General features: G+C 52.2%; 1 protein-coding gene across 1 annotated transcript in view; it reads right to left on the bottom strand.

Annotated features, from left to right (window-relative positions):
• The window catches only part of RPTOR (regulatory associated protein of MTOR, complex 1), a 448,104-nt gene that overhangs the window by 11,553 nt on the left and 413,606 nt on the right, over positions 1 to 22,945 (bottom strand). The window contains exons 25-28 of the mRNA XM_011967646.1: positions 11,039 to 11,144; positions 5,840 to 5,954; positions 4,263 to 4,387; positions 2,113 to 2,217 (exon numbers count right to left, since the gene is read on the bottom strand). Coding sequence (XP_011823036.1) covers positions 2,113 to 2,217; positions 4,263 to 4,387; positions 5,840 to 5,954; positions 11,039 to 11,144 — 451 coding nt within the window. The remainder of the gene's footprint in view (positions 1 to 2,112; positions 2,218 to 4,262; positions 4,388 to 5,839; positions 5,955 to 11,038; positions 11,145 to 22,945) is intronic.

The raw sequence follows: 22,945 nt of genomic DNA, 5'->3' as shown, positions 1-22,945 counted from the left end.
AAAAAAAAAAAAAAAAAAAGACTAGCGGTTGTGGTGGTGGCGCCTGTGAACCAGCTACTCGGGAGGCTGAGGTGGGATGATCGCTTGAGCCCAGGTAGTTGAGGATGCAGTGAGAGCAAGACCCCATCTCAAATATAAACATAAACACAAACAAAAACAAACAAAAAAGGAAGTGTAGTCCCTCTACTGTGATACACCTGAATTTAGGCAGGAAAAAATATCCCAGCAGGTCAGAAGCACAAGCCATGGTGGATCACAGGCTTTCAACTTGCAGCCCTGCTCCTCCGTTGGGAGCTGGGAGTGAGGGCCCGTGTGTGACCTCAGGGAGCCCAGAGCTGTGCCTGGTGGCCCCGGCCCACAACTGACACAGCCTTCGGGGACTGGGGCCTGGAGCTCTTATGCCTGGCGAGACGCCTCTGCTGCCTTCGCCTGTGGTGAGAGCCTCATTCTCTGACCCCAAGACCCATGAAGCACAGCACAGGCTCCTGCTCCGAAGGAAGCACTGGGGGATCTGGGCTGAGAAGGCCACTTCTCCTCAGGGCTGCTTCCTGATCTGTAAGTTGGGTTCCGCTGTCCTGACCCGGACAGACTGAGAGCCCGTGGGACGGCACAGGCTGCAAGTCTAGTCCCCAGCAGCGTGGCCCAGGTGTGGATGTGTGGATGCTCCTAGGGGGTTCTCAGGGACCCCAGGGCCAGCCCGCGGGTGCATCCTTCCAGCACTGCATTTCTGGCAGGTCCGAGCCTTGGACAGGGTGGGAAATTTTCACAAAAGCCAACAAGAGAAAGGGCAAGGCAGAGCCAGGGCTCAGCCAGGCGCTCCCGTGCTGAAGCCCAGCTCCTTCCATGGCACCACTGCCTCTGAGCGACCCCCGTGATCTTTCCTCTCTAGCAAATGACCAGTGTCACCAAACTTGGTCTTTCGGAGACGCACACAGTGGCCAGTGAGTGGTCTGACCCCCAGGCTGGCCGTCCGGCTGTCTCCCGGGACCCCTCCCGGACCAGGGCCCCGGGCTGGGGCTCACCTCTCCTGCCCTGTCCCAGGGAAGCTGTCATACCCCAGAAGAGGGCTGCCTCACGGGGGAAGCAGAGCCCGGAGATCAGGACAGAAGCAACAAGAAAGGGCCTCCGTGGAGTGCGGGGTGTGGATGGTTTATTCTGCTGGATGAATCTTAAGAACACGGCTACATTAAAAAAAAAATCCAACATTCCAGGAAATGTCCACCCTGGAGCTGTCCCCATGGTGTCCCCTGAGGCACGTGAGGGTTGGCATCTCCTGGGACAGGCGCTTGGACAGAAGGGCAGAGACAGAGCCATGTGACCTAGGGCAGAACCAGGCAGGCCCCACACGGACGGCTGACCACAAGGCGTAAGGCCACAGCCACGGGCTACAGACAAAGACACAGAAATCACAAACCAGCAGGAGCCGGCAGAGGGGCCGGCGGGGTCACCGTTCACTCTGGGCATCGCCAAGGGCTGCAGGATCTGCTGAAGGGCGATGACTCCTAGAGGCGAATGCCTGGCGCTGCGGAGGGGCCTCTGGAAATCCAGACCCCAAAGCTTCACCCTGGGAGCCTCCTAACTCCGCCTGAGTCCTTCCAGAACGACCTGCGGGCCGTGCCCCGGCCCTCGTCCAGGCCATGCAGCGGTGCAGGCAACACGCAGAACTGTACCAGAGCCGACACTGCAGCCACTCCGTCCCAGCAGCCTGGGCAGGCCAGTGAGTGCATGAGGCCCGAGGTGGCCATGTGCACCGACCAAGGAGGAGTTAAATTTGGGCCCAAAGAGCGCGTGATGCAGGTCCTTTAGGCCCTGCCAGCAGTGATACTGTCCCAAGCAGCACATGTCTGCAAGCCAAGGATGAAGGTTGGGGATAGGGGCACCCACGAGTGGCTGACCATGCCCAGGGTTGGGACTCCAGCCAGGCAGTGCACTCAGGGCCCTGGGGCTCACATGCTTTCAGGGACATTGGTGGGGAGCTGCTGCTTTAGGATTCTGGGGACTCTGAGGTGGAGCAGCCTGTGTAGAGACAGCCCCAGAAGGGCCCTGGAGCTTTGAGTGTGCCTGCAGCCCTGGGAGCACATTCTGCTCCGGGGAAGAGCAGGGCGGACCCACCTCGCGTTGTTGGCAGCATGTCCGAGAGCCCCTGCCACGCGGTCACCATCTCTGGGTTCTTTTCCAAATCAGCAAAATTCTTCCAGACCCTGATGGCACCATCGTCTGAGGAGGGAGAGAGGGAAGGATGGGAACCAGGCCCGGCGCTGGCCTGGCCTGTGCTGTGTGTGTGGGGTAAGAGGCCTTCCTGGTAGACGTGCTGCAGTGACTCTGGGCGGGCAGCTTGACTTGCTACCCATGGTTCCAGATCTCCGGGTGCCCGCCGACTCGACTCTGCCCTCAGACCCACAGCTGGGTGAGCCAGGAGGAGTCGCCGCAGCCTGGGGGATGGGAGACCACAATCCTGTCCCACCCTGGCCACAGAGCTCAACTCCGAGTGAGGTCTGGCTGCCCTGGGACCTGGCGCTGCCCCTTCCTCCCTCTAGCTCTAGGGCCTCAGGTTCCCTGGTGGGGAGGCAGGCGGGCAAAGCTTGGTTGGGCGGGGGGGGGCTGCGGTTTACCCTCTGGTGAGCCAGCCTGTGCCAGGAAGCAGAACGAAAGGCCAGCTTCACAGAGGACACCCGCACCCTCCGCCCCGTTCCTCTCTGTGCTCCACAAAGAAAGCAGCCTTGACTTGAAGGGACAATGCAGACGTCCGGACTCTCCGCCTAAGACGCGGGCATGGACGCCGTGCCCTGCTCTTAGGGGCTTAGAATGGAGCAAACGGCCCTCTGTGTCCTCCAGCAGATGCGCAGGGAGGTCAGCTTGGGTGTGGGGAAAGCACGTGGGTCCTCTGAGCCTTCCGGGAACCCCGCCCCCTGGCCTTGCCAGGCCCTCCTGCGTGGCCCTCAGGTGCTCTTCAAGCCCCAAGCTGACTGGCCTGGTGGACAACGGCCTCGCCTCCACCCGCCTGCCTGTCCCGCTCTCCGCTCTCCACCCCACACAGCACACGCTCCCAGTTCTGGAGCCCGAGGCCTTCTCCTGCTGTCCGGAGCCCGCCCTGTAAAGGACCCCGGCCCGGCTCCAATGCCCGCTCTCTCAGCCAAGGAACTGCCCTCTCCCTCTGGTGCTCGCAGATGGTCACAATGGCCTCTCTGAAACCGTGGGCTGAGCCTGGCTGGTCCCTTGCCCCCTCCGCCCCAACTATACATCTCCTCCCGGTCACATCTGACAGCTACAGGGACAAGGACGGGCTTTTGACATGGGTTGATGCTACTTGGTCCTGAGGTGGCAGTGCTCGGAGGAGGCGCTGCAGGAGGACATGTCCCCATGGCCGCGCCCCTCACCAAGAGCCCACAACCACGCTGAGGGCTGCACACTCGCCAATACAACCAACTCGACACTCTCAGAGGCTCGGGTGTCCAGGGGCTGGAGCCGACAGGGACAGGCTGGGTGGGATCTGGGCGTCTGCCTTCGCTTCTCTCAGCCGTGCTGGCCTCTCCCGCCTGCCTCCCACCCAGTGCTCTCCAATCTCTACAGGAAGTACCGTGTGACTGACAGTGACTTCTCATCAGTGACAGGCAATGGATGCATGTTTTCAAAGCGCTAAAGGAAAACGACTGTCAACGTGGGGTAACTGACGTGGAAACGATTGTTCCAAAGTGAGAGTGAAACTAAGACATTTCAGACCCCCTCCAAAAAAAAACCCCCTCAAAACCCAAGAAAACCAAAACCAGAGCGAGACCCACTATGGCAATGAACCACTGGTCAGTGACCATGACGGTCAACGATGTCCTTTCGGGCACAGGACGGGACTGGAGGAGGGTGAGTGCCAGCTCCCGGCGGGGACAGCAACTGGCAAATGAGCCAGCGACGCCAGGAGACCGGCCGGGGAGGACCTGGCACGTGTTGTGGCTTGGGGCATCCTCCCTGATTCTCGGGTGTCACGTGGGACCCACCCGATCTCTCACAGGGGTTTAAGGACAGAGGCTATTCCTGGTGCTGGAAGGGCCAGAGGACCGAGATGAGAAAAGTCCCTGGAACCCTGAAGCACAGGGTCATCTTTACTTTCCTGTCTGTGCTGCTGAAGCCCTTCCCTCATATACCTCCCACTTCTGAATGAGCAGGGCTCTCTGTAAGACAGATGTGCAAACACATTTCAGGATTGCACGCCCTCCCCGCCACTCCTCCAGACTCCAGGTTCCGATCTCGGCTGTGCAAAGCCTGCTCACCTGTGGCCGTCAGCAGGAGTGAGCAGTCCTGGCCGTTCAGATACTCCATGGCAGTGACCCTTGTGTACCGAGGGTTCCCATTGTGGAAATAGTCCAGTTTCTCCCCTTTCTCCCAGTCCCAAAAGCTTAAGGGAAGAAGAGAGGAATAAAAAAGTCATTAGGAAACTGCAAACCCAAATGACAGTGAGATACCTCCGGAAACCCACCGGGATGGCTGCTATCAAAAAACCACACGCTACAGCTGGGCACGGTGGCTCACACCTGTCGTCCTAGCTACTTGGGAGCCTGAGGCAGGAGGACTGTTGGAGCCTGGGAGCTCAAGACCAGCCTGGACAACAAAGCGAGACCCTGTCTCCAAACAAATAAACAAAGAGAGAATAATGGTGCTGGCAAGGATGTGAGAAATCGGAGCCACAGGCTGTGTGGGTGGAAAGGAAGAGGATTTCCTGTGGAAAACAGCCTGGTGGTTCCTCCGAAAATTAAACAGAGCATCACCATATGGTCCAGCAATTCCACTCCGGGCGTATCCCCAAAAAACAGAAAGCCGGGACTTGAACAGATACTTGTACACCAATGTTCACAGCAGCGTTATTCACGATAGCCAAAAGGTGGAAGCTGCCCAGGTGTCCACGAACAGATGAGCAATGAGACAAAGTGTGGTCCGTCCGTCCACACAGTGGAATATTACTCAGCCAGGAAAAGGAAATTCTGACGTGCTATAGCCTGGAGGAATCTTGAAGACACTACGTTGAGTCCAATAAGCCAGGCACAAAGGGCCAAATCCCGGGTGACTGCACTGGTTGAGGCTCCCAGCATGCGCCACTTCAGAGAGACAGAAGGTAGAACACTGGCTCAGGTGGATGCAGGAATGGGGGAGCTGGTGTCTGATGGGGACCAAGTTTCAGTTTTGTGCAATGAGAAGGTTCTGGAGACCAGTGGGGGTGATGGTCGCATAACAATGTGAATACACTTCATGCCACTGGCTGTGCACTCAAAACGGTTAAAATGGCAGATTTTAGGCTATGTATGTTTTACCACAATTTTTAAAAAGAGAGGAGAAAGAAATGGAGGTGCGAACCACAGGGATTTTACAAACTCTAAACTCTAAAGGGAACCCTCCCACTGTCCTCCCCGATGAAGCGGGTCCTCTCTCCATCACGTAAGGGCGATACTTGCTGTGGGTTAAACTCGCTTCTCTCCTGGGGCACCTAGCGTCTTCTCACTGCTTGTCTATCACATACTTGCTTCTGCAGGCAGGGCAGCAAGCCGGGCCCCCTGTGTACACCTCTATTACAAGTGGGATCGGGGAGCCCCTGCCACTCCCCCGTGACCTCCAGGCAGGACTCTGGACTGTCTTTCAGTGACAAGGACAGAGCCAGGCCCGGGGCAGGTGTGGGCGGGGCTCGGTCAACGAGGAGAAGGTGAGTGGGGGCGTCTCTCGGGAAACAGTGCTAAGGGCCTCGGGGTGAGTGTCTGGCATCGGCTTTTCAAGGAAGAGGAGTGGTGATCGGGGTGAACAGGGCATCGCTGGGGCTGCCGGTCAGCCAGAAGGGAGGTCCGACAAGCACGGTGCATACCAGATGCTGTCCTTGTCGGCGACGGCGATGCACGGCGTGAAGGGGTGGAATTTCACCACAGAGGGGACGCCGGGGTTCCTGTTCAGAAATATTTGGTCGTCCAATCTCGTAATGCCTGTCAAAAGAAACACGAAAGAGTGGATCCAGGAGCCAGCGTCTTTCCCTCTTTTTTTTTATTTTTTAATTTTTGAGACGGAGTCTCGCTCTGTCCCCCAGGCTGGAGTACGGTGGCCGGATCTCGGCTCACTGCAAGCTCCGCCTCCCGGGTTCACGCCATTCTCCTGCCTCAGCCTCCCGAGTAGCTGGGACTACAGGCGCTCGCCACCTCGCCCGGCTAGTTTTTTGTATTTTTAGTAGAGACGGGGTTTCACCGTGTTAGCCAGGATGGTCTTGATCTCCTGACCTCGTGATCCACCCGTCTTGGCCTCCCAAAGTGCTGGGATTACAGGCTTGAGCCACCGCACCCAGACTTTTTTTTTTATTTTTTAAAGACAGAGTCCTGTTCTGTAGCCCCGGCTGGAGTACAGTGGTGCGATCAAGGCTCACTGCAGCTTCCACCTCCTGCTTAAGCGATCCCCCCGCCTCAACTGCACGTAGCTGGGGGTATAGGCGTGTGCCACCACACCTGGCTGCTTTTTTTTTTGTTGAGACAGAGTCTTACTAGGTTGCCTGGGGTAGTCTCAAATTCCTGGGCTCAAGCGATCCTCCTGCATCGGCCTCCCTAAGTGTTGAGATTACAGGCATACTTCCAGCCAGTCTTTTTTTTTTTTTTTTTTTTTTTGAGATAGAGTCTTGCTCTGTCGCCCAGGCTGGAGTGCAGTGGCGAGATCTTGGCTCACTGCAACCTCTGCCTCCCAGGTTCAAGTGATTCTCCTGCTTCAGCCTCCTGAGTAGCTGGGATTATAGGTACCCACCACCATGCCCAGCTAATTTTTGTATTTTTAGTAGAGATAGGGTTTTGCCATGTTGGCCAGGCTGGTCTCGAACTCCTGACATCAAGTGATCCACCCACCTTGGCCTCTCAAAGTGCTGGGATTACAGGCGTGAGCTACCATGCCCAGCAAGCCAGTCTTAATTTACAATAAATATTCACAATGTATCTCATCATGGTCAACAATACCTTGTGGACGTGGAGACGCACAAAGGAAGCAGAAGAAAAGCAGGGACTGAAGGGAGGGGCCTGACCACCTGCTGAGGGGCAGGCACGTCTGGGCTCTCGGGCGACGGCAGCCACTGAGTCCCCAGAGTGAGGGCCCAGGGCCCTGGCCGCAGGGTCCATGCCTTTGCTCAGAACCCCCAAAGCTCCTGATGCCGAGCTGGATACGCGGAAGCATTCGGCCGATGCTTGTCAGCAGTGGTCAGGTTCGTATGAATTATTTGGGTCGGATTATGTGAAGAAAGGGCTGAAGGTTTCAGAATAAGCTGGGTAGGGCTCTGATTCGTAACAGGCTTAAGGAGGAGACACGAGTGTGACCACCAGGATCCACACTACAGCCAAAGTCTGGGGGTCTTTCAGTCTAGAAAGATGACAGCTCTGAAATTCCTTGATTGAGGGATCTATTACAAAATCACAGATTTAACGGAAGAGGGGAACGTGGACTTCACCACCAGGGCCCCGAACACGAGCACTAGGAAGTAAATCGCTTGTGACTCTGAAAGAGTTTGTTCTAGAAGGAACCATAAAAGGAAGCTAAAAATGCAGAGGGCGTCAAGATGGATCCAACACATCTTGGTGACTGAAAGGGCAGCGGGGGGTCTGTGGGTGCACAAGCCTGATTGTCTGTTGCAGTGCCAGGGACACAAGCCGGGCTGCCTCCTGGCCTTGGCTGTGGTCACCTGCGTGGCCTCTGGGCAACCAGGAGGGTGTCTTGGGGACCCCCAAGCCTTCCTCAGCCGGAGACACAGCTCCAGGTGGTGCAGAGCGAAGCCACCTGGCTCTTACTAACCATGTCCTCACCTGAACTTGTGGTCTGGCCCGGAGGACCGCGTGACCCGGAGGACCGCGTGACCCGGAGGACCGAGTGACCCGGAGGACCGCGTGACCCGGAGGACCGCGCCGGCCTCAAGTCTTCCTTGTGGGGAGTGGTGGGCTTGTGCTCTGGCAGGAAGTGACACTGCCAAGTATAAAGTGGTCCCCAGAGAAACTTCCACCGGCCTGCACACTGGGACAACAGTGGGGAGCCATAGAAGTTGGTGCCCTTTGCAGAGAGAGGAGCCCGGCTCTCCCAATTCGGGGTAGAACCTAGGATCCAATCTGAGGCGGGAAGAGCACCAGCAGGACTCCGGCTTTGCAGGGAGGCCCTATTTACGGTCTTTTCCTTCTCGCCCAATAAACCCTGTCCTTCTCACCCTTCAAAATGTCTGGGAGCCTAATTTTTCATAGTTGTGTGACAAGGACCCTGTTTTTAGCTGAACGAAAAAGTCCTACAACAGAAGGAGCCTACCCTCGGGGCACAAGGTCAAAGCCGTGTGACTTGGGCACTCTGCTGCAGGCCACTCTGAGCTGGGCTTAAGCACAGCCAAGGCCACCCATCCCCAGCAGCTGACAGCCCCTCCGCTTGTGCCTGGCACTGTCCAGGTGGCACCAGGGCCGCGGCGTCTGCGGGCTGAAGTCTCGCTGATGCTTGGTGTGTGCACGGCACCTCAGTGAGCTACTCTGTTTCCAACACTGTCAGTCCCCAGCTTCAGTCCTTAAACAGCAAACGCCCGGAACCACGGAAAGGAAAGGAATGCCAGGTTATATAAGGAGGGTCCGCACTCACAGAGGCGGGCAGGCCCAAAGCCTTTGGTGTGGCAGCAACACTGTGTTACCCTATGGTCCCTCCATTCGCAGCTGCAGGGATATTTGGATGGAGTTTAGGCATAATCTAAGCACTGAAAGACAAAGGGAAACCCCACCCAGCATGTGCGTTCGGTACGTTTGAAAATCAGTGTGTGACGGCCAAGGTCGTGAATGTCGCCCAGGAGAAGGCTGAAGAGCTGTGCAGGGGCCTGTGTGGCACAGGCTTTCCCAATCCTGCCTCCTGGGCAACGCCGACTTCTCTGGTTCTCGTCCATCCACAGGCATCAGTTTCTCCTTTTTCTTAATGCTCACGTCTTTCCCAGCACACAGTCGGCTGTTAAATGAAAATAAACACCTGCACTGAATCCGAATTCCGAGGACAGGGAGGAGGGCGCGGCCTCACGCCTCAGCGGCTCCCGGAGCTATGCCTGCTGGCACCGTCCCCTGTGTCTTCAGGCCTCATTTGCTGGTGTCTCCAGCGGCTCGCAGCTTCTCCTTTGTGTGTCTGGACAATCTCTCTCCCTTTTTTCACAAAGAGAACTCTCAATTCTGCTTCACAAAGATACTCTTTTTTTTTTTGTCTAGAAACCTGTTTTGGGTCTTGAATGCCAGCCCTGTTTCATGCCCTGCTCGTTTCTGACCACAGGCTCCAGGCCAGAGCATCACCTTGGCCGTCAGGGGCCAGCTCATCTTCCGATGTTGAACTGTGTGAGCCAGACTCAGCTCCCAAGCCTGTCTCAGGCGGCAGGCAGCCCCCGAGTGCTGGCCATCCCAGCTAGCAGGCTGGGGGGGTCCTAGAAAACTGCTAACCTCCAGGAAAACGGCCTCCTGTCACCGCCACCCGGAGGCGGCTCATCCAGCAGGGTCGTCTGTTTTCTCTGCTGGAGAAGGCCACCCTGGCTGCAAGGTTCAGTGGCGGCTGCTGGCGCGGCATGCACTGGATCGCAACACGGGAGGTTTAAACCTGGTCTGCCGCCAGCTCTTCAGATACACAGAGGGCTACAAACAACCACAATTAGCTTTCGGCACAACAGCCACCGTCTGTGTTAATGCGAGACGAACCCCAGGCCTTTGCAGGGAGAGCTGTATGGGAACATGCTTCAGAGATGTCGCTGGTACCAGAAGTCAGCAGTCTCTTCGGTGCTCAGCAGAGCGGAGGTGTGAGCTGGGCCGAGGCATGCTCGCTGAGGACGAGCTCACGGCGCCCGTGCTGCCTGCAGGCAGGGCCTGGACAGAGTGCGCAGGTCCCTCAGCTTTGGCAGGAGGGACGGTATCTGTCTTACGGGTCACCAACCCCAACTTCAGAAAGTAACCCAAAATAATCTTCAGACTTTTACAGGACACAGACGCAAAGTCAGAACAATAAACCCGCACACTGGGGTCAGAGTCCTTGATTCTTGATGGGGCTGATTTGGTTGGCGGCAGTTTGAGGTCCCCCAGCCAGAGCTGGCTCAGTGGTGGGAGCCCATGGCCGCGGGGGCAGGGGAGGAATGCGGAGACACCACGGCTGCTCTGTGCCCTCAGTGTCCTCAGTGGGGCCACAGGGCTGGGCCTGGGCCTCTGTACCCTCCTGGATTCTGGGGAGAGGCCAGGGTCTCTGGGATGGGGTTGCCTGACACCCTCATTGCTGTGTTGACTCTCAGGGCCTCCCTGCTCCCCAAAGTCTCTGCGACCGGGGTCGCCTGCAGCCCAGATCCCTTCCACAAGGAGCCCCCTCTGCTGTCTGTGGCAGCACACACGGCGCCTCCCGGGCTGCTCCCTGCCCCTCCACTCTGCGTGCAGCTGGGAGAGCACACGGTGAGGCAGGCGAAGCGGGCATTTGGCATCTGGTGGCAAATCCGGGAGAAGGTTTAGGAAAATCATGACCGAAGTGTTGGGTGATAGAGCTAGCCACAATTTCAGGGACAAGGTGGAGGCCACAGCTGAGGAAACCAGGGCCTGGCATTTTCACTTTCTGTTTCCGGGGAAGGACACGCCATCTGCAGGGCCTGGCACAAAGACACCCGTCCGGGTGGGGAGATGTGGGCTCTCAGAGGCCTTCCCTTCCGGAAATATCAACGTGCAAAGTTCCGCTTCCATGAGTTCCACCTGTGCTGCTAATCCTGCGGGCTAGGGGCTGCCCTTGCAGGGGGAAGAGGCAGGGTCCTGGGACAGCCCTCTTCCCAGGCGGTGGCTGGGCTCCCACCCGGCCCCGCCCCCCACTCTGGGCTGCAGAACCTTGAGTGGCAGCAGCTTCGCCTCCACCAGCCTTGATGTGCTTATCTGCAAGGGAGATGGGGTGCAGGGGGCGGGTCTGTTGTGGACAGTGGATGGCTGGAGAAGGTTGTGCGTGGACTGCGGGGGGCCTGCTCACGGGGGGCCCTCCCCCAGCCCCCACCCCCGGAATGAGCTCCTGGCTGGCTGGTGGGTGCCCTTACCCTTCTGGATGACTTGCTGGGCCTGCCTCCTGACGCGGCTGTTTCGCAGGAACCGCCACTCCCGCTCCTTGCGGATCTGACTCTCCAGGTCGTGCTCTTCCGGGATCTTCAACAACAGAAAACACCCAGTTAAGCCCAGTGATGAAACAGGGTCGTCTCTCGGTGTCAGTGGGGGACGGGTTCCAGTACCCCTCGGAGAGCAAAACCTGTGTGGCTCAGTCCCCTATGTGAAAGGGTGTGGCACCCGCGTACAAGCAGCACGTGTCCTCCGGCACACCTCAAACCCTCGCTAGCTTGTTCACCATACCCGATACGGCACACCTCAAACCTGAGCTAGCTTGCTCACCATACCTGATACAGCGTCAATGCTGTGTAAATAGCTGCTATGCTGTATTTTCAAAATTTGGATTGGGTTTTGTTGTATTAAATTTATTTTTGTTATTTAAATTTGTTTTTTGATCCAAAATTGGTTGCATCTGCGGACGCAGCTCCTGTGGACATGGAGGGCTTGGCTGTGGTTATTTTCAGATAAAGGCACCTCTTTCTCAAAGGCTGAAGGCTCTGGGCTTCTCGTCTGGCGGCGCACCCGAGGCACGGGCTGTTGGTAGGTCCTACATCTGCTACAAAACACATCACTGGTCCCCTCCCCGGAGCTGGGAGAGGCGCTCTCCACACCTGTGTTCGCTAGTGTGGGGGCTCTGAGACCCCTGAGTGAGTGGCCTGTAGGTGAGGCTGACAGGTTGATGGGAAGCAGGGCCTTGGGAAATGCCTCTTCAGGGAATGGGGGGTACTGAGGTCAGCACCGAGCAGCAGGGCAGGGGGGCACCCAAGTGCCACTTCAAACACTGAAAACACAATCAGGAGGCAGGTGCGCGTGAGGAGACACTGCCTTTATTCTCTCTCTGATGCCAAAGGGAAGCAGGCAGCTGGCTGGAGGATGAGGGAGGTTACGAGACGGGAGGAAGAAGCCTCACGAGAGGCTAGGCCGGGCCCTGAGAAGGTGCGGGACCTTCCTGGGCAGCAGAGGGGGTGTCCCTGGGCTCCCGACGGTAGAAGAGCTAGGAGGGTGCTGAGCTGCAAGTCTGGCTGGGGTTAAACTAACTCGTGAGAACTTTAGTGCCCTTCCCTAACAAGATAGCTTCAGAAAGACCAAGTTAATTTTCACTTGAAATTTGCAGACGCCGGACATGCTGCTGTCCTCTCTTCCCTGAGCAAAGGTCCTCGCTTCAGGACCTGCGTGTGCATGCCTGTGTGTGCGTGTGCATGTGTGCGTGTGCGTGTGCATGCATGTGTCTGTGTGCAGGCACATGTGGGTTGGGGTGTGCACGTTCAGCGTCTAGGAGAGGTCCATACTTGGCAAATACTAACTAGGATTTAATCGACTTTACGCAGCAGGATGGCCACTTGTCTGTGTAACACGGATGCATTTCCTTAAGCATACATTGACCGTTCAGCCAATCTGGCTGAGTCTGTTCCTTGCTAAGAAACTAAGACTTGTGAAGACCCAAAATACAAAAGAAATGAAATAAACAAGATAAGAACCCTAGTTCCTTTTGGCTAAAAACAACTCCGTCTCGACAAAGGAAAAAGCCTGCATTAGTTATTAAAAAGTCGCTTTCTCTGATAGAAGAAATGGGAATAAAGACTATGGCGCGTGGCCATGTTTGTGTCCCTGCACGTAAATGTGGCAAGAAAATGGTTTCTCCATGTGGAGTTTTAGGCGGTCATTGCAGGTGGTTATTACGTGCAGATGTTTACACAGCATTCTTTGTGTCTCCTCCTCCAATGCTTTGTGTCAGCTCTGATGACAGAACAGAAACAGGCCAACCCCAAACCTTGCGTCTGACCCTGTGCTCACGGATGGCTATGGCTCAGTTCCTAGCATTTTACTGCTCTGCTTCCTTCTTTTTCTTCTTAAAAGTCAAAAACCACACTTGACAAAGCAGCCACAACACAGCAAAAAAGACATCCAAACCCGGAAACGATAACCACAAAAGGTGTCAAATGGCTCCCTCCGCACATTTTCTGGTTTAGAAATAACCCCACAATGGCAAACGGGATAGATTGTGGATTCTTAACAACCGGCTTCACTTTATGACAATCCTGAGCTTATTAGAAAAGAAGTGACAAATGACCAGTAACCTAGACCAGTAACAAGAAAAGACCCACGGCCGAAAGACTCAAAGCTGCGCAGGAACAGCGATATTGCACTTCAATGAGACTCGGGCTTCTCTGGGAATAAACTAGAGGAAGAGTCTAAAAGGCACTTTCCAGCGGGAAGGGAGAGGAACCCGATGGGAATTCCAGGTCCTTGGCCCGGCACTCTGTGGCCCCGGGTCTGAGCTCGGGCAAAGAATCCAGACACTGGGGGCAGACACGGGGCAGCTTCAGAGCCTCAGTTTCGAAGACAACAGAGACGAAGACTGCAAGGTCGAGAGGGGGCCCGTGCCAGAACAGGGAGGGGCACCAGGACGCCTGGAGACAGGAGCTGAGGGGTTTCAGGTGGACTGGCATTTCTCCTGTTGCCATGGCACTGCAAGGGCCCTCTCCCAGCCCAGGAGCTCTGCCTCTAGAGGTAGGTGGCTGCCACTTCCCTAGTCTGAGCTCAAGGAGAGAGCCCACAGCCTTCCCTTACAGCCCTTGCGGGGCTGGGAGGAGACTTTCTGAACGGGAACTCGGTTCTGAAACCACCCCCAGTGTCTGTGTCAGGACAACCAGCTATGAGCACGAGGGTCACAGGACCAGCAGAAGGGGAGGTGTGGTGTGAGGCAGGAGGGAGAGTGGTGGATGGAGAGGCCAGGGGAGGGCAGAGATGCCGTGGAAGATGCGGGCACCCTCCCTGGGAAGCCAGGATGTGACCGCCGCTCAGCACAGAGGCAGCAAATGACACTGCAGCTCTTCATCATCGGCCTGTCACCTCCTCTCCACCTGTTTCTCTTCAGGCTGAATAAAAGCTTTTCAGTAAACAAGGGCCCAGGCCGAGTGCAGGCTGAGCCTCCCTGTAAACAGAGCTCCTGGAGGCTGTGGGTGCCGCTGATCCTGTTACATGATGAGGATCTTGACACTCCTGTTCCTCACACCTCTTGGCTTCCACTCAGACAGAAACCAATTAAGATTCTGAAGCCTCCCACAGAAGCGTCAGCTGAAAGCCAATGAAACACAGCTCCTTTCCTGTTGCAAAGAAAAACCTGGGGCTCAGGAACAAAGGGAGATTAGAGGGTCCCCAGAAGACTTACGGGAAAGCAGCAGTTTGGGGCAGTTTTGGGGTAAATCCTTATCTGTGGAATCTGGGAGCCCTAGGGCTGAGTCTTATTTTCAATCTCTCTGAATTTAGAAAGTTCAGGGTGCAGGGGATAAAATTCAAAACAGGTACATGACTATCAAGATTGAGAAAGACTTGGGTGAAGGCAAAAGGGGAGAGGAACCCACGGGGAAAGATTGCTAACACATTAAACGCTTACGCTCTGAGCTCCCTCCCTCTCCACCCACTTAGCCTGATGACATGAAGTAAGGGCAAATTTGCCTCTGTGATGTGCTTTTCCCCCTGACGCTTCTCATTATTTCCCCCACTGTTTAGCAACAAACTATCCCCCTCCCCACTGAACAATGAAGTCCCCCTTCGTGAACAGAGGCAGCAGAGGAGGTGGAGGAGGAGGAGGTCGTGGTGTGCGTCGTGAGTCCACAGGCAACAGAGCTGATTTGATTCTGCCAATGTCTCGTGTGCATTACATCCAAGGACACAGCCTTTGCGTTACCACAAATCGCCAAGCTATGGAGCAGGGAGAAGCTCTGGACGAAGCTGGGAGCCTGCTGCGCGCGTTCACTCCAAAACATGCATTTACATCATCTTTCATGTGACTTCAGCACAAGAGGGAAAACAGTCTCTTCTCCCCGTAACATGAGGTTGATGGAGATGTCATTACGTACAGTGAATTTCACCCTCTTTAGGTACAGGCGGAGTTCTGACAAATGTTTACGGTCATATGACCACCCCTAAATCAAGATATAGAACAGTTCCGTACAGTTTTCCTTTCCTGGAACGTTATATAAATGGATCGCACGGGATGTGGTCTTTTGAGCAGCTTCTTCCATTTAGCATGATATACTTGAGATTCATCTGTGCCACTGCATTTATCAATAGTTCACATTTTTTTCTGATGAGTCTTTCATTACATGGTTACATCAGCTTCCCTCTTTACCAGGTGAAGGAAACTTGGGTTGTTTCCAGCTTTTGGTAACTATGAATACAGTCACTATAAATACTCACATACAGGTTTCTGAATGAACATGTTTTCACCTCTCTTGGTGAATATCCAGGAGTAGAATGGTTGGGTTGTATGGCAGGTGTATGTTTAACTTTGTAAGAAACCGACAAACTTTTCCAAGGTGTCTGTAGTGTCTTGTAGTTGCAGTAGCCAAGAATGAGGGTTTTCTTCAGATGCTCTGTGTCCTTTGCCAGCACTTGGTAGATTTCAAGATCCGAGACATTCTAACAGGTGTGTAGCGGGATCTCACTGCAGGGGTCTGTACTTTCCCGTGATTAAGATCCTTAACAATGAGCATCGTTCCATGTCCTTATTTGCAACCTGTATATCTTCTTTGGTGAGGTTTCTGTGCAAATCTTCTGCCATTGTTTTTTAATTGGGTTGCTTATTTCCCTATTATGGAATTTTGAGTGTTCTTTATGTGTAACAGCCACAAGATCTTTATCTTACGTGTTTATAATTTTCTCTCAGTCTGTGACTTGTCTTTTCATTTTCTTAACTGTCTTTAAAAAGCAGTTTTTGGCCGGGCGCGGTGGCTCACGCCTGTAATCCCAGCACTTTGGGAGGCCAAGGCGGGCGGATCACGAGGGCAGGAGATCCAGACCATCCTGGCTAACATGGTGAAATCCCGTCTCTACTAAAAATACAAAAAAAAAAATTAGCTGGGTGTGGTGATGGGCGCCTGTAGTCCCAGCTACTCGGGAGGCTGAGGCAGGAGAATGGCGTGAACCCGGGAGGCAGAGCTTGCAGTGAGCCAAGATCACGCCACTGCGTTCCAGCCTGGGTGACAGAGCAAGACTCTGTCTCAAAAAAAAAAAAAAAAGCAGTTTTTAATTTTGATGAAGCCCAACTTACCATTTTTTTCTTTTTAGACTTGTGCTTTTTGCATCTTATTAAATAAGTCATTGCCTAACCCAAGGTCAGAAATATATTTTTTTGTTTCCTTCTAGAAGTTTTATAGTTTTAGGTTTCACACTTAGGCTATGATTCACTCTGAGTTAATTGTTGTATAAGGTGTGAGGTATGGATCAGGTTCTTCTTTTTTTTTTTTTGGCAAATGGATGTTAATTGCTCCAGTACCAATTGTTGAAAAGAGTATCTTTTCTCCATTGAATTGGTTTTTGCATCTTTGTTGAAAATCAATTGAACGTATTTGTGTAGATCAATTTCTGGGCTCTCTATTCTGTTCCATTGATCTATGCGTCTAACATTTCACCAATCCCACACCATCTTGGTTACTTTTTTATAGCAAGTCTTGAAATAAGATAGTGTGAGACTTCTAACTTTGTTCTTCTAGTTCAAAATTGTTCTGGTTATTTTAGTTTGCTTTTCCCCACAAATTTTAGAATAAGCTTGTTGATTTTTACCAAAAAAATCCTATTGGGATTTTGATTGGGGTTGCAACGATCTATGTATCAATTTAGGGAGAACTGGAATCTTAATATTATTGAGTCTTCTACACCAGGAGCATGCTCTCCATTTACTTAGGTCTTTTGCTTTCTTTCATCAGTGTTTTATATTTTCTAGAATACGGATCTTTCACATATTTTGAAAAAATATTCATACTTAAGTATTTCATGTATTTTGGTGCTATTTTGAACAGTATTGATGTTAAATTTCAATGTCCAATTGCTCATATGGAAATACAACTGATTTTTGTATAATGCCTTTTTTTTTTTTTTTTTTTTTGAGACAGGGTCTTGCACTGTTGCCCAGGTTGGTCTTGAACTCTTGGGCTCAAGCAATCCTCCTTGCCTTGGCCTCCTAAAGTGCTGGGATTACAGGCATGAGCCACTGTGCCTAACTGGAGCTCGTTAATACGATGCTGAGGACTTGGGAATCTGTGCTTTTTATTCTTGTGATATCTTTGGTTTTGATACAGAAAGATGCTGCCTTCATATACTGAGTTGGGAAGTGTTCACTCTTTAATTTTCCGTGACAGGTTGCGCAGAAGTGGTATTATTTCTTCCTGAAAGGTTTGGTACAGTTGCCAGTGACACGATCTGGGTCAGAAGTTTTCTGTGTTGAAAGCTTTTAGTTAAAAACTCATTTTCTTCGCTAGATGCAGTGGCTCACGTCCATAATCCCAGCACTTTGGGAGGCTGAGGTGGGACCACTGCTTGAGCCCAGAAGTTTGAGACCGGTCTGAGCAACACAGTGAGACCCCATCTCTGTAAACAATTTCAAAATTAGCTGTGTCTGGTGGTGCGTGCCTACAGTCCCAGCTACTGGGGAGGAAGAGGTGGGAAGGTCGCTGGAGTCCAGGAGATCGAGGTTGCAATGAGCAATGATTGTACTACTGCACCCCAACCTGGGTAACAGAATGAGACCCCATCTCAAACGAAACAAGAAAACTTCATTTTCTTGAATAGATAGGAACTATTCAGGTTATCTCTTTGTTATTGAATGACGTTTGGTAGTAATCTCTTCCAAGGAATTTGTCTATTTCATCTAAATTTTAGAGTTTATGGACACAAAGTAGTGATGGAAGGTATTGCACTGCCGAACCCCAGCTTGGGCAACAGAATGACACCCCATCTCAAACAAAACAAAACAAAACAAGAAAACTTCATTTTCTTGAATAGACAGGAACTATTCAGGTTATCTCTTTGTTATCGAATGACATTTGGTAGTAACCTCTTCCAAGGAATTTGTCTATCTCATCTAAATTGTAGAGTTTATAGGCATAAAGCAGTGATGGAAGGTATATTTCTGGGCTCTCAGTTCAAATCCATTGACCTGTATGTCTGCTCTTAAGCCAATGTCAGTGTCTTCATTAGTGCAGTTATGTAGTACGTTTTGAAATCAGGAAGCATGAGTTGTTTAATTTGTTTGTCTTTTACAATATTTTTCTTTTGTGTTATTCTGGTTCCCTCACGTTGCAATACAAATTTTAGTATCAGCTTGTCAATTTTTGCAAAAAGGCCTGCCAGGGATGGTGCTGATGGTGCTGAATCTGTAGAGCTATTTGGGGAGTTCTGCCAACTTCATGTTAAGTCTTCTGACCGATGAATGTGTGATTTCTTTCCCTTTATTTAACTCTTCTTTAGTATCGTTCAATAATGTTTCAGTGCAAATCTTACATTTCTTTTGCTAAGTTTATTCCTAAGCATTTTATTATTTTTGCTATGACTGTAAATGAAACTGTTTTCTTGATTGCATTTTTAGGGTTTTCATTACTAGTGTAGGGGAATCTGATCCAAACGGTTACTGGATATTGAGCTTGGGGGTACAACACTGCTGCATTGGGTTTTAAGTTCTGATACTTTATTAAACTGGATTTCGAATGACTTTCAATATTCAGGATCATGTCATCTGTGAATAGAGATGGCTTATTCTTCTTTCCAATATGATGTGTTTTATTTCTTTTGCTTGCCTAACTTCCCTGGCTATAATTTCCAGCACAGTGTTGAAGAGAAGTGGCAAGAGAGGATATGTTTGTCTTGTTACCTTCTTTTGGGGAAGATATTTTTGTGTGTACAGAATTCTAGGTTGCAGTTTGTTTCTTTCAGCACTTTAAAGATATTACCGGACTATCTCTGTCTTACAGCATTTCTAATGAGAAATCTGTGGTGATTCTTGTCCTTGTTCCCCTGTAAGTCATGTGTCCTGCTCCAGACGTCTTCAAGGTTTTATCTTTATCTTTGGTTTGTGGTGGCTGAGATACGATATGTCCGGCTGTGTGTGTATATGTGTGTGTGCACGTGCATGTGTGTGTGTGTCTGTATATATCATGCTTTGGGATCTTTGCTGGATTGGTGGTTAGATGTTGGACTCTTTTGTATTGTCCTGAATCTCTCAGATGATCTGCGATCCTGTTTGTTTTTTTCCCGCTTTTTGTAATCTTTGTGTTTCATTATGGGTACTTTCTATAGACCTGTCTTTAAATTCACTGATTTTTTTCCTCGGCTGTTTGAGGTCACAGATAAGCCTCCGGGGAGGCTTTCACTTGACTCTTAGTCTCCAGCTCTCTGCTGGAATCCCTCAACTGTTCACATATATGGTCTGCCTTTGCCATTAATGCCTTTAGGTCACATTAATCTTGGTTATTTCCACTCCATCTCTAATAGTTCCAACATCTGGGTTGCCCTTGAGTCTTTCTCTGCTTTGTCTCTTGACGGCGGGTGTGTTTGTCTTATATTTTTGGGGTATCTCATAATTTTCCTTTGTTCTTTTTAGTAGACATGGGGTCTTGCTGTGTTGCCCAGGCTGGTCTTGAACGTCTCGGCTAAGTGATCCTCTTGTCTTGGCCTTCCAAAGTGCTGGGATTACTGGTGTGAGCCACCATGCCCAGCCTCTCCTAATTTTTGAATGAATTCCAGACTTCATGTGCAGAATACCAGAGACTAAGGTACATATACATACACATACGCATGCCTGGAAATGGCTATGCCTCTATTACTAGACTGTTAGCGAGTTCAGTCAATCCAGCGAGGCACTGAAATGGGCTTGGATTTTACTGTTGCTATGGTGACACTCAGCACATGGCCAGCTTCAGATTCCTCTCACGCTACCTTGTGCTTGAGCAGGGTCTGGGTTTCCGGAGGGTTTTTGCCAGGGTTCCCACCCCACCACCCCTTGGTTTTGGCTTTCCTTGTGTGTCTGCACCTTAGGGGGCTTCTCTCTCTATGCCCTTGTGCCTCTGCCAGAGCTCAACGGTTGTGCCTGCTGCCTGGAGCCTGCTGGCCTGGTGGAGGGGTCTGAAGGGCTCTCTGTTGCTCTGGCCCAGACTCTGACTGAGGCAGGGCCTGTGTCTCTGGGTCTTGGGGCGGCGCCTTCTCAGTGACTCTGCCCTGCTCCTTGCAGTGTGCCACACGTGGCAGGTCCTTGCCCTGCTGGAGACGGAAGGTTTTCCTTTGCTGTTCTTCTGTGGCAGTGGGTCTCTGCCTGTGCTCTGGGGGCGACAGGGTTTGCTGCCTTTCATCAGGAACTGCAGGTTATGTTCTGTGGGGGGCAGGACAGGAGAGCCTGCTGCAGGCCCACACCTCTGAGGGTGCTCTTCTCGTGACGGCCAATCTTCCGGGTGACGGCCCTGTGGACGTGCATGGCCTGTGCAGCCTGTGGCTCCTGAAGGTTTGAGATTCTCCACTGCTCCACGTTCAGTCTTGCACAGTCCACTGCCAATTTCAGGTGAGTGTTTCTCCCCGCCGGCCCCTTCTGCTCTGCTGGAGGGAACTGGCGCTCACGGCCCAGCTCTCCTTGGAGGCACCTCTTCCCTTCCCTGCTGGGCAACTCACTTCCCTGCCACCCCAGTTCTCTGATGGGTTCAGGAAAAGTCAGAATTTTATAGTTTTTCTGCCCTTTGCTTATTTCCAAGGTGGGAGTGGTGCTTCTTCCAGCTGTCTACATGCGGAGGTGGAACCCGGCTGGGGCTTTTGCCAGAGCAATGCTTCCCACACACTTGAGGCTGAAGGAACTGCCCACAGGACCCTCTGCACGTGCAGCCAAGCAAAACCAGGATAAAACTCTCTAAGAACGAATGGTTAGAATAACTATGTATTTAATTTAAACAATACTGAATAATCACAATGTTCTCTAAAACAAGACTGTCTGACTCGGCTGATAAACCTGACCCCTGACTGTTTAACACTCAGCAGTCGTTTACCAGACAGGTGCTGGCACTACGGTCAAGCGTGGAGCAAGGTGAGCAGAGTGGCACCACACGGTCCCTGCCCTGGCTGCCAGAGGAAGCCGTCCTGCCGCTTCGGAGACTGTGAGCACCAGAGTCCAGCTGGTGGTGGCCGAGTGGAAACAAAGTCAGAGAAGCTACGTCTCCCACTTCCACCCACCAAGTGCGTTCTTCATGCAGCTTCCATCCAAAACCAACGACTCATTCTATTCTGGTCTTCTTGGAGGGGAATCGACCTATCCATTTGTTTTCCTTCTGAACTTTCCAGGAAAGAACAGGAAGCACCCGTTTTAGAAGCTGCAGCTGGGGTGGAGCCAGCTGTCCTCCTGAGGCGGGTGAAGCCCACAGCAGACTGAAGTGGATGAGCTGAGGATGAGCTGGGATGAGCTGGGGATGAGCTGAGGAGGAGTTGGGATGAGCTGGGGATGAGCTGAGGAGGAGTTGGGATGAGCTGGGAGCTGGGATGAGCTGGGGATGAGCTGGGATGAGCTGAGCTGGGGAGGAGCTGGGGAGGAGCTGGGGAGGAGCTGGGATGAGCTGAGGATGAGCTGGGGATGAGCTGAGGATGAGCTGAGGATGAGCTGGGGATGAGCTGGGGATGAGCTGGGATGAGCTGAGGATGAGCCGGGGATGAGCTGCGGATGAGCTGGGGATGGGCTGGGGACGAGCCGGGGATGAGCTGGGGATGAGCCGAGGATGGGCCGGGGATGAGCGGGGGATGAGTCGGGGATGCGCCGGGGATGGGCCGGGGATGGGCCGGGGATGCGCCGGGGATGCGCCGGGGATGGGCTGGGGACGTGCTGGGGAAGAGCTGCGTTGAAGATGGCACAAGGGAACTTCTCAGGCTCTGCCTGCGACAGGTTTGTATAAAGAATGTCACACAGTGTCATTCTCAGAGGGGAAAAAACAAAACAAAACAAAGCAAAACAGAAAAAGTCATTTTTGTTGGAGAACGTATGACAGGACGCTCAATGTTCATCGCATAGCGGGAAAAGCGAGACTGCAGCCGTGCACACAGAGCAACCCCAGTGGTGGGAGGGAACCCTGCGTGGGGACTGTGGCCATCTCAAGTCACTTCTTCACTGTCTGAGTTTCTAATGGTGCACGGAAACCCCAGCTGCACAGCCGCAGATCTGATGACGGGCAGCGCAGGTTCCGCATCCACCCTCCAGCCGCGGATGCTCTGGGGAGTGGCCGAATGGAAATCCCCGCTGTAGCTTTAAGGGCTGTGGGAAATCAACCCGGCTGTGTACATGAGGCCTCCCAACAGCGTATCAACTCTTAAAGCTTTTTATAGTTAAAAATGGTATTTTAGTCTGTTTTAAATTGCAAAACCAATAACTGTTCTTTCTAAAAAATTCACATCACCCAGAAGTAGATGATGAAAAAAAGAATAGTCCTCTTGCCTGGCTCCAACCTCACCTTCTAGAAGTCACTGTGTGGCCAGCCTGCTGTGTAACTAGCCAAGCTCCTCCCATGCTTGTTCCAGTCTACAGAAGCACAGAGCTTGTGCAAGCATTTTGTACAATCTGATTATTTTACCTTGTGGATCAAGGACATCCAACCAAGTCCTCATAGAAAGATACAACTTAAAGAATTTTAATGGCTGTATAGTATTCTATCACATGGATTTATCATTTTAAATTAACTCTCCTACTAAGTCATTTCTTTTCAACTTTTTCCCATTACAAATCATGTTATCATGGACATCTCTGGGCATGATCATTTCATGGAAACTATATTAGTGGTTTCTAAGAATATACGCCTCCTAGCAGGATTGCTGGCTTTGCAGGTATACCCATTTCTAATTCTGACAGTTACTGCTTAATTGCCCTAAGCAAAGGGAGTACTGCACCCACCCAGCACTAGCGTCTGAGAGCTCACATCCCCTACAGCCTTGTAAGCCAGCCTCTGGATAGAATCAAGTTTTGAAACTTTCCAACTGAGAGAAGAAAAAAGTCATATTACTTCTGTAATCAGAACACAATTCAATACATCTTTTTCTTTTTTTTT

The sequence above is a fragment of the Mandrillus leucophaeus genome, unplaced genomic scaffold (genome assembly GCF_000951045.1).
Source record: "Mandrillus leucophaeus isolate KB7577 unplaced genomic scaffold, Mleu.le_1.0 Scaffold1, whole genome shotgun sequence".
In the NCBI taxonomy this organism is placed as follows: Eukaryota; Metazoa; Chordata; class Mammalia; order Primates; family Cercopithecidae; genus Mandrillus; species Mandrillus leucophaeus.
This window is presented reverse-complemented; position numbering and strand designations above follow the sequence as displayed.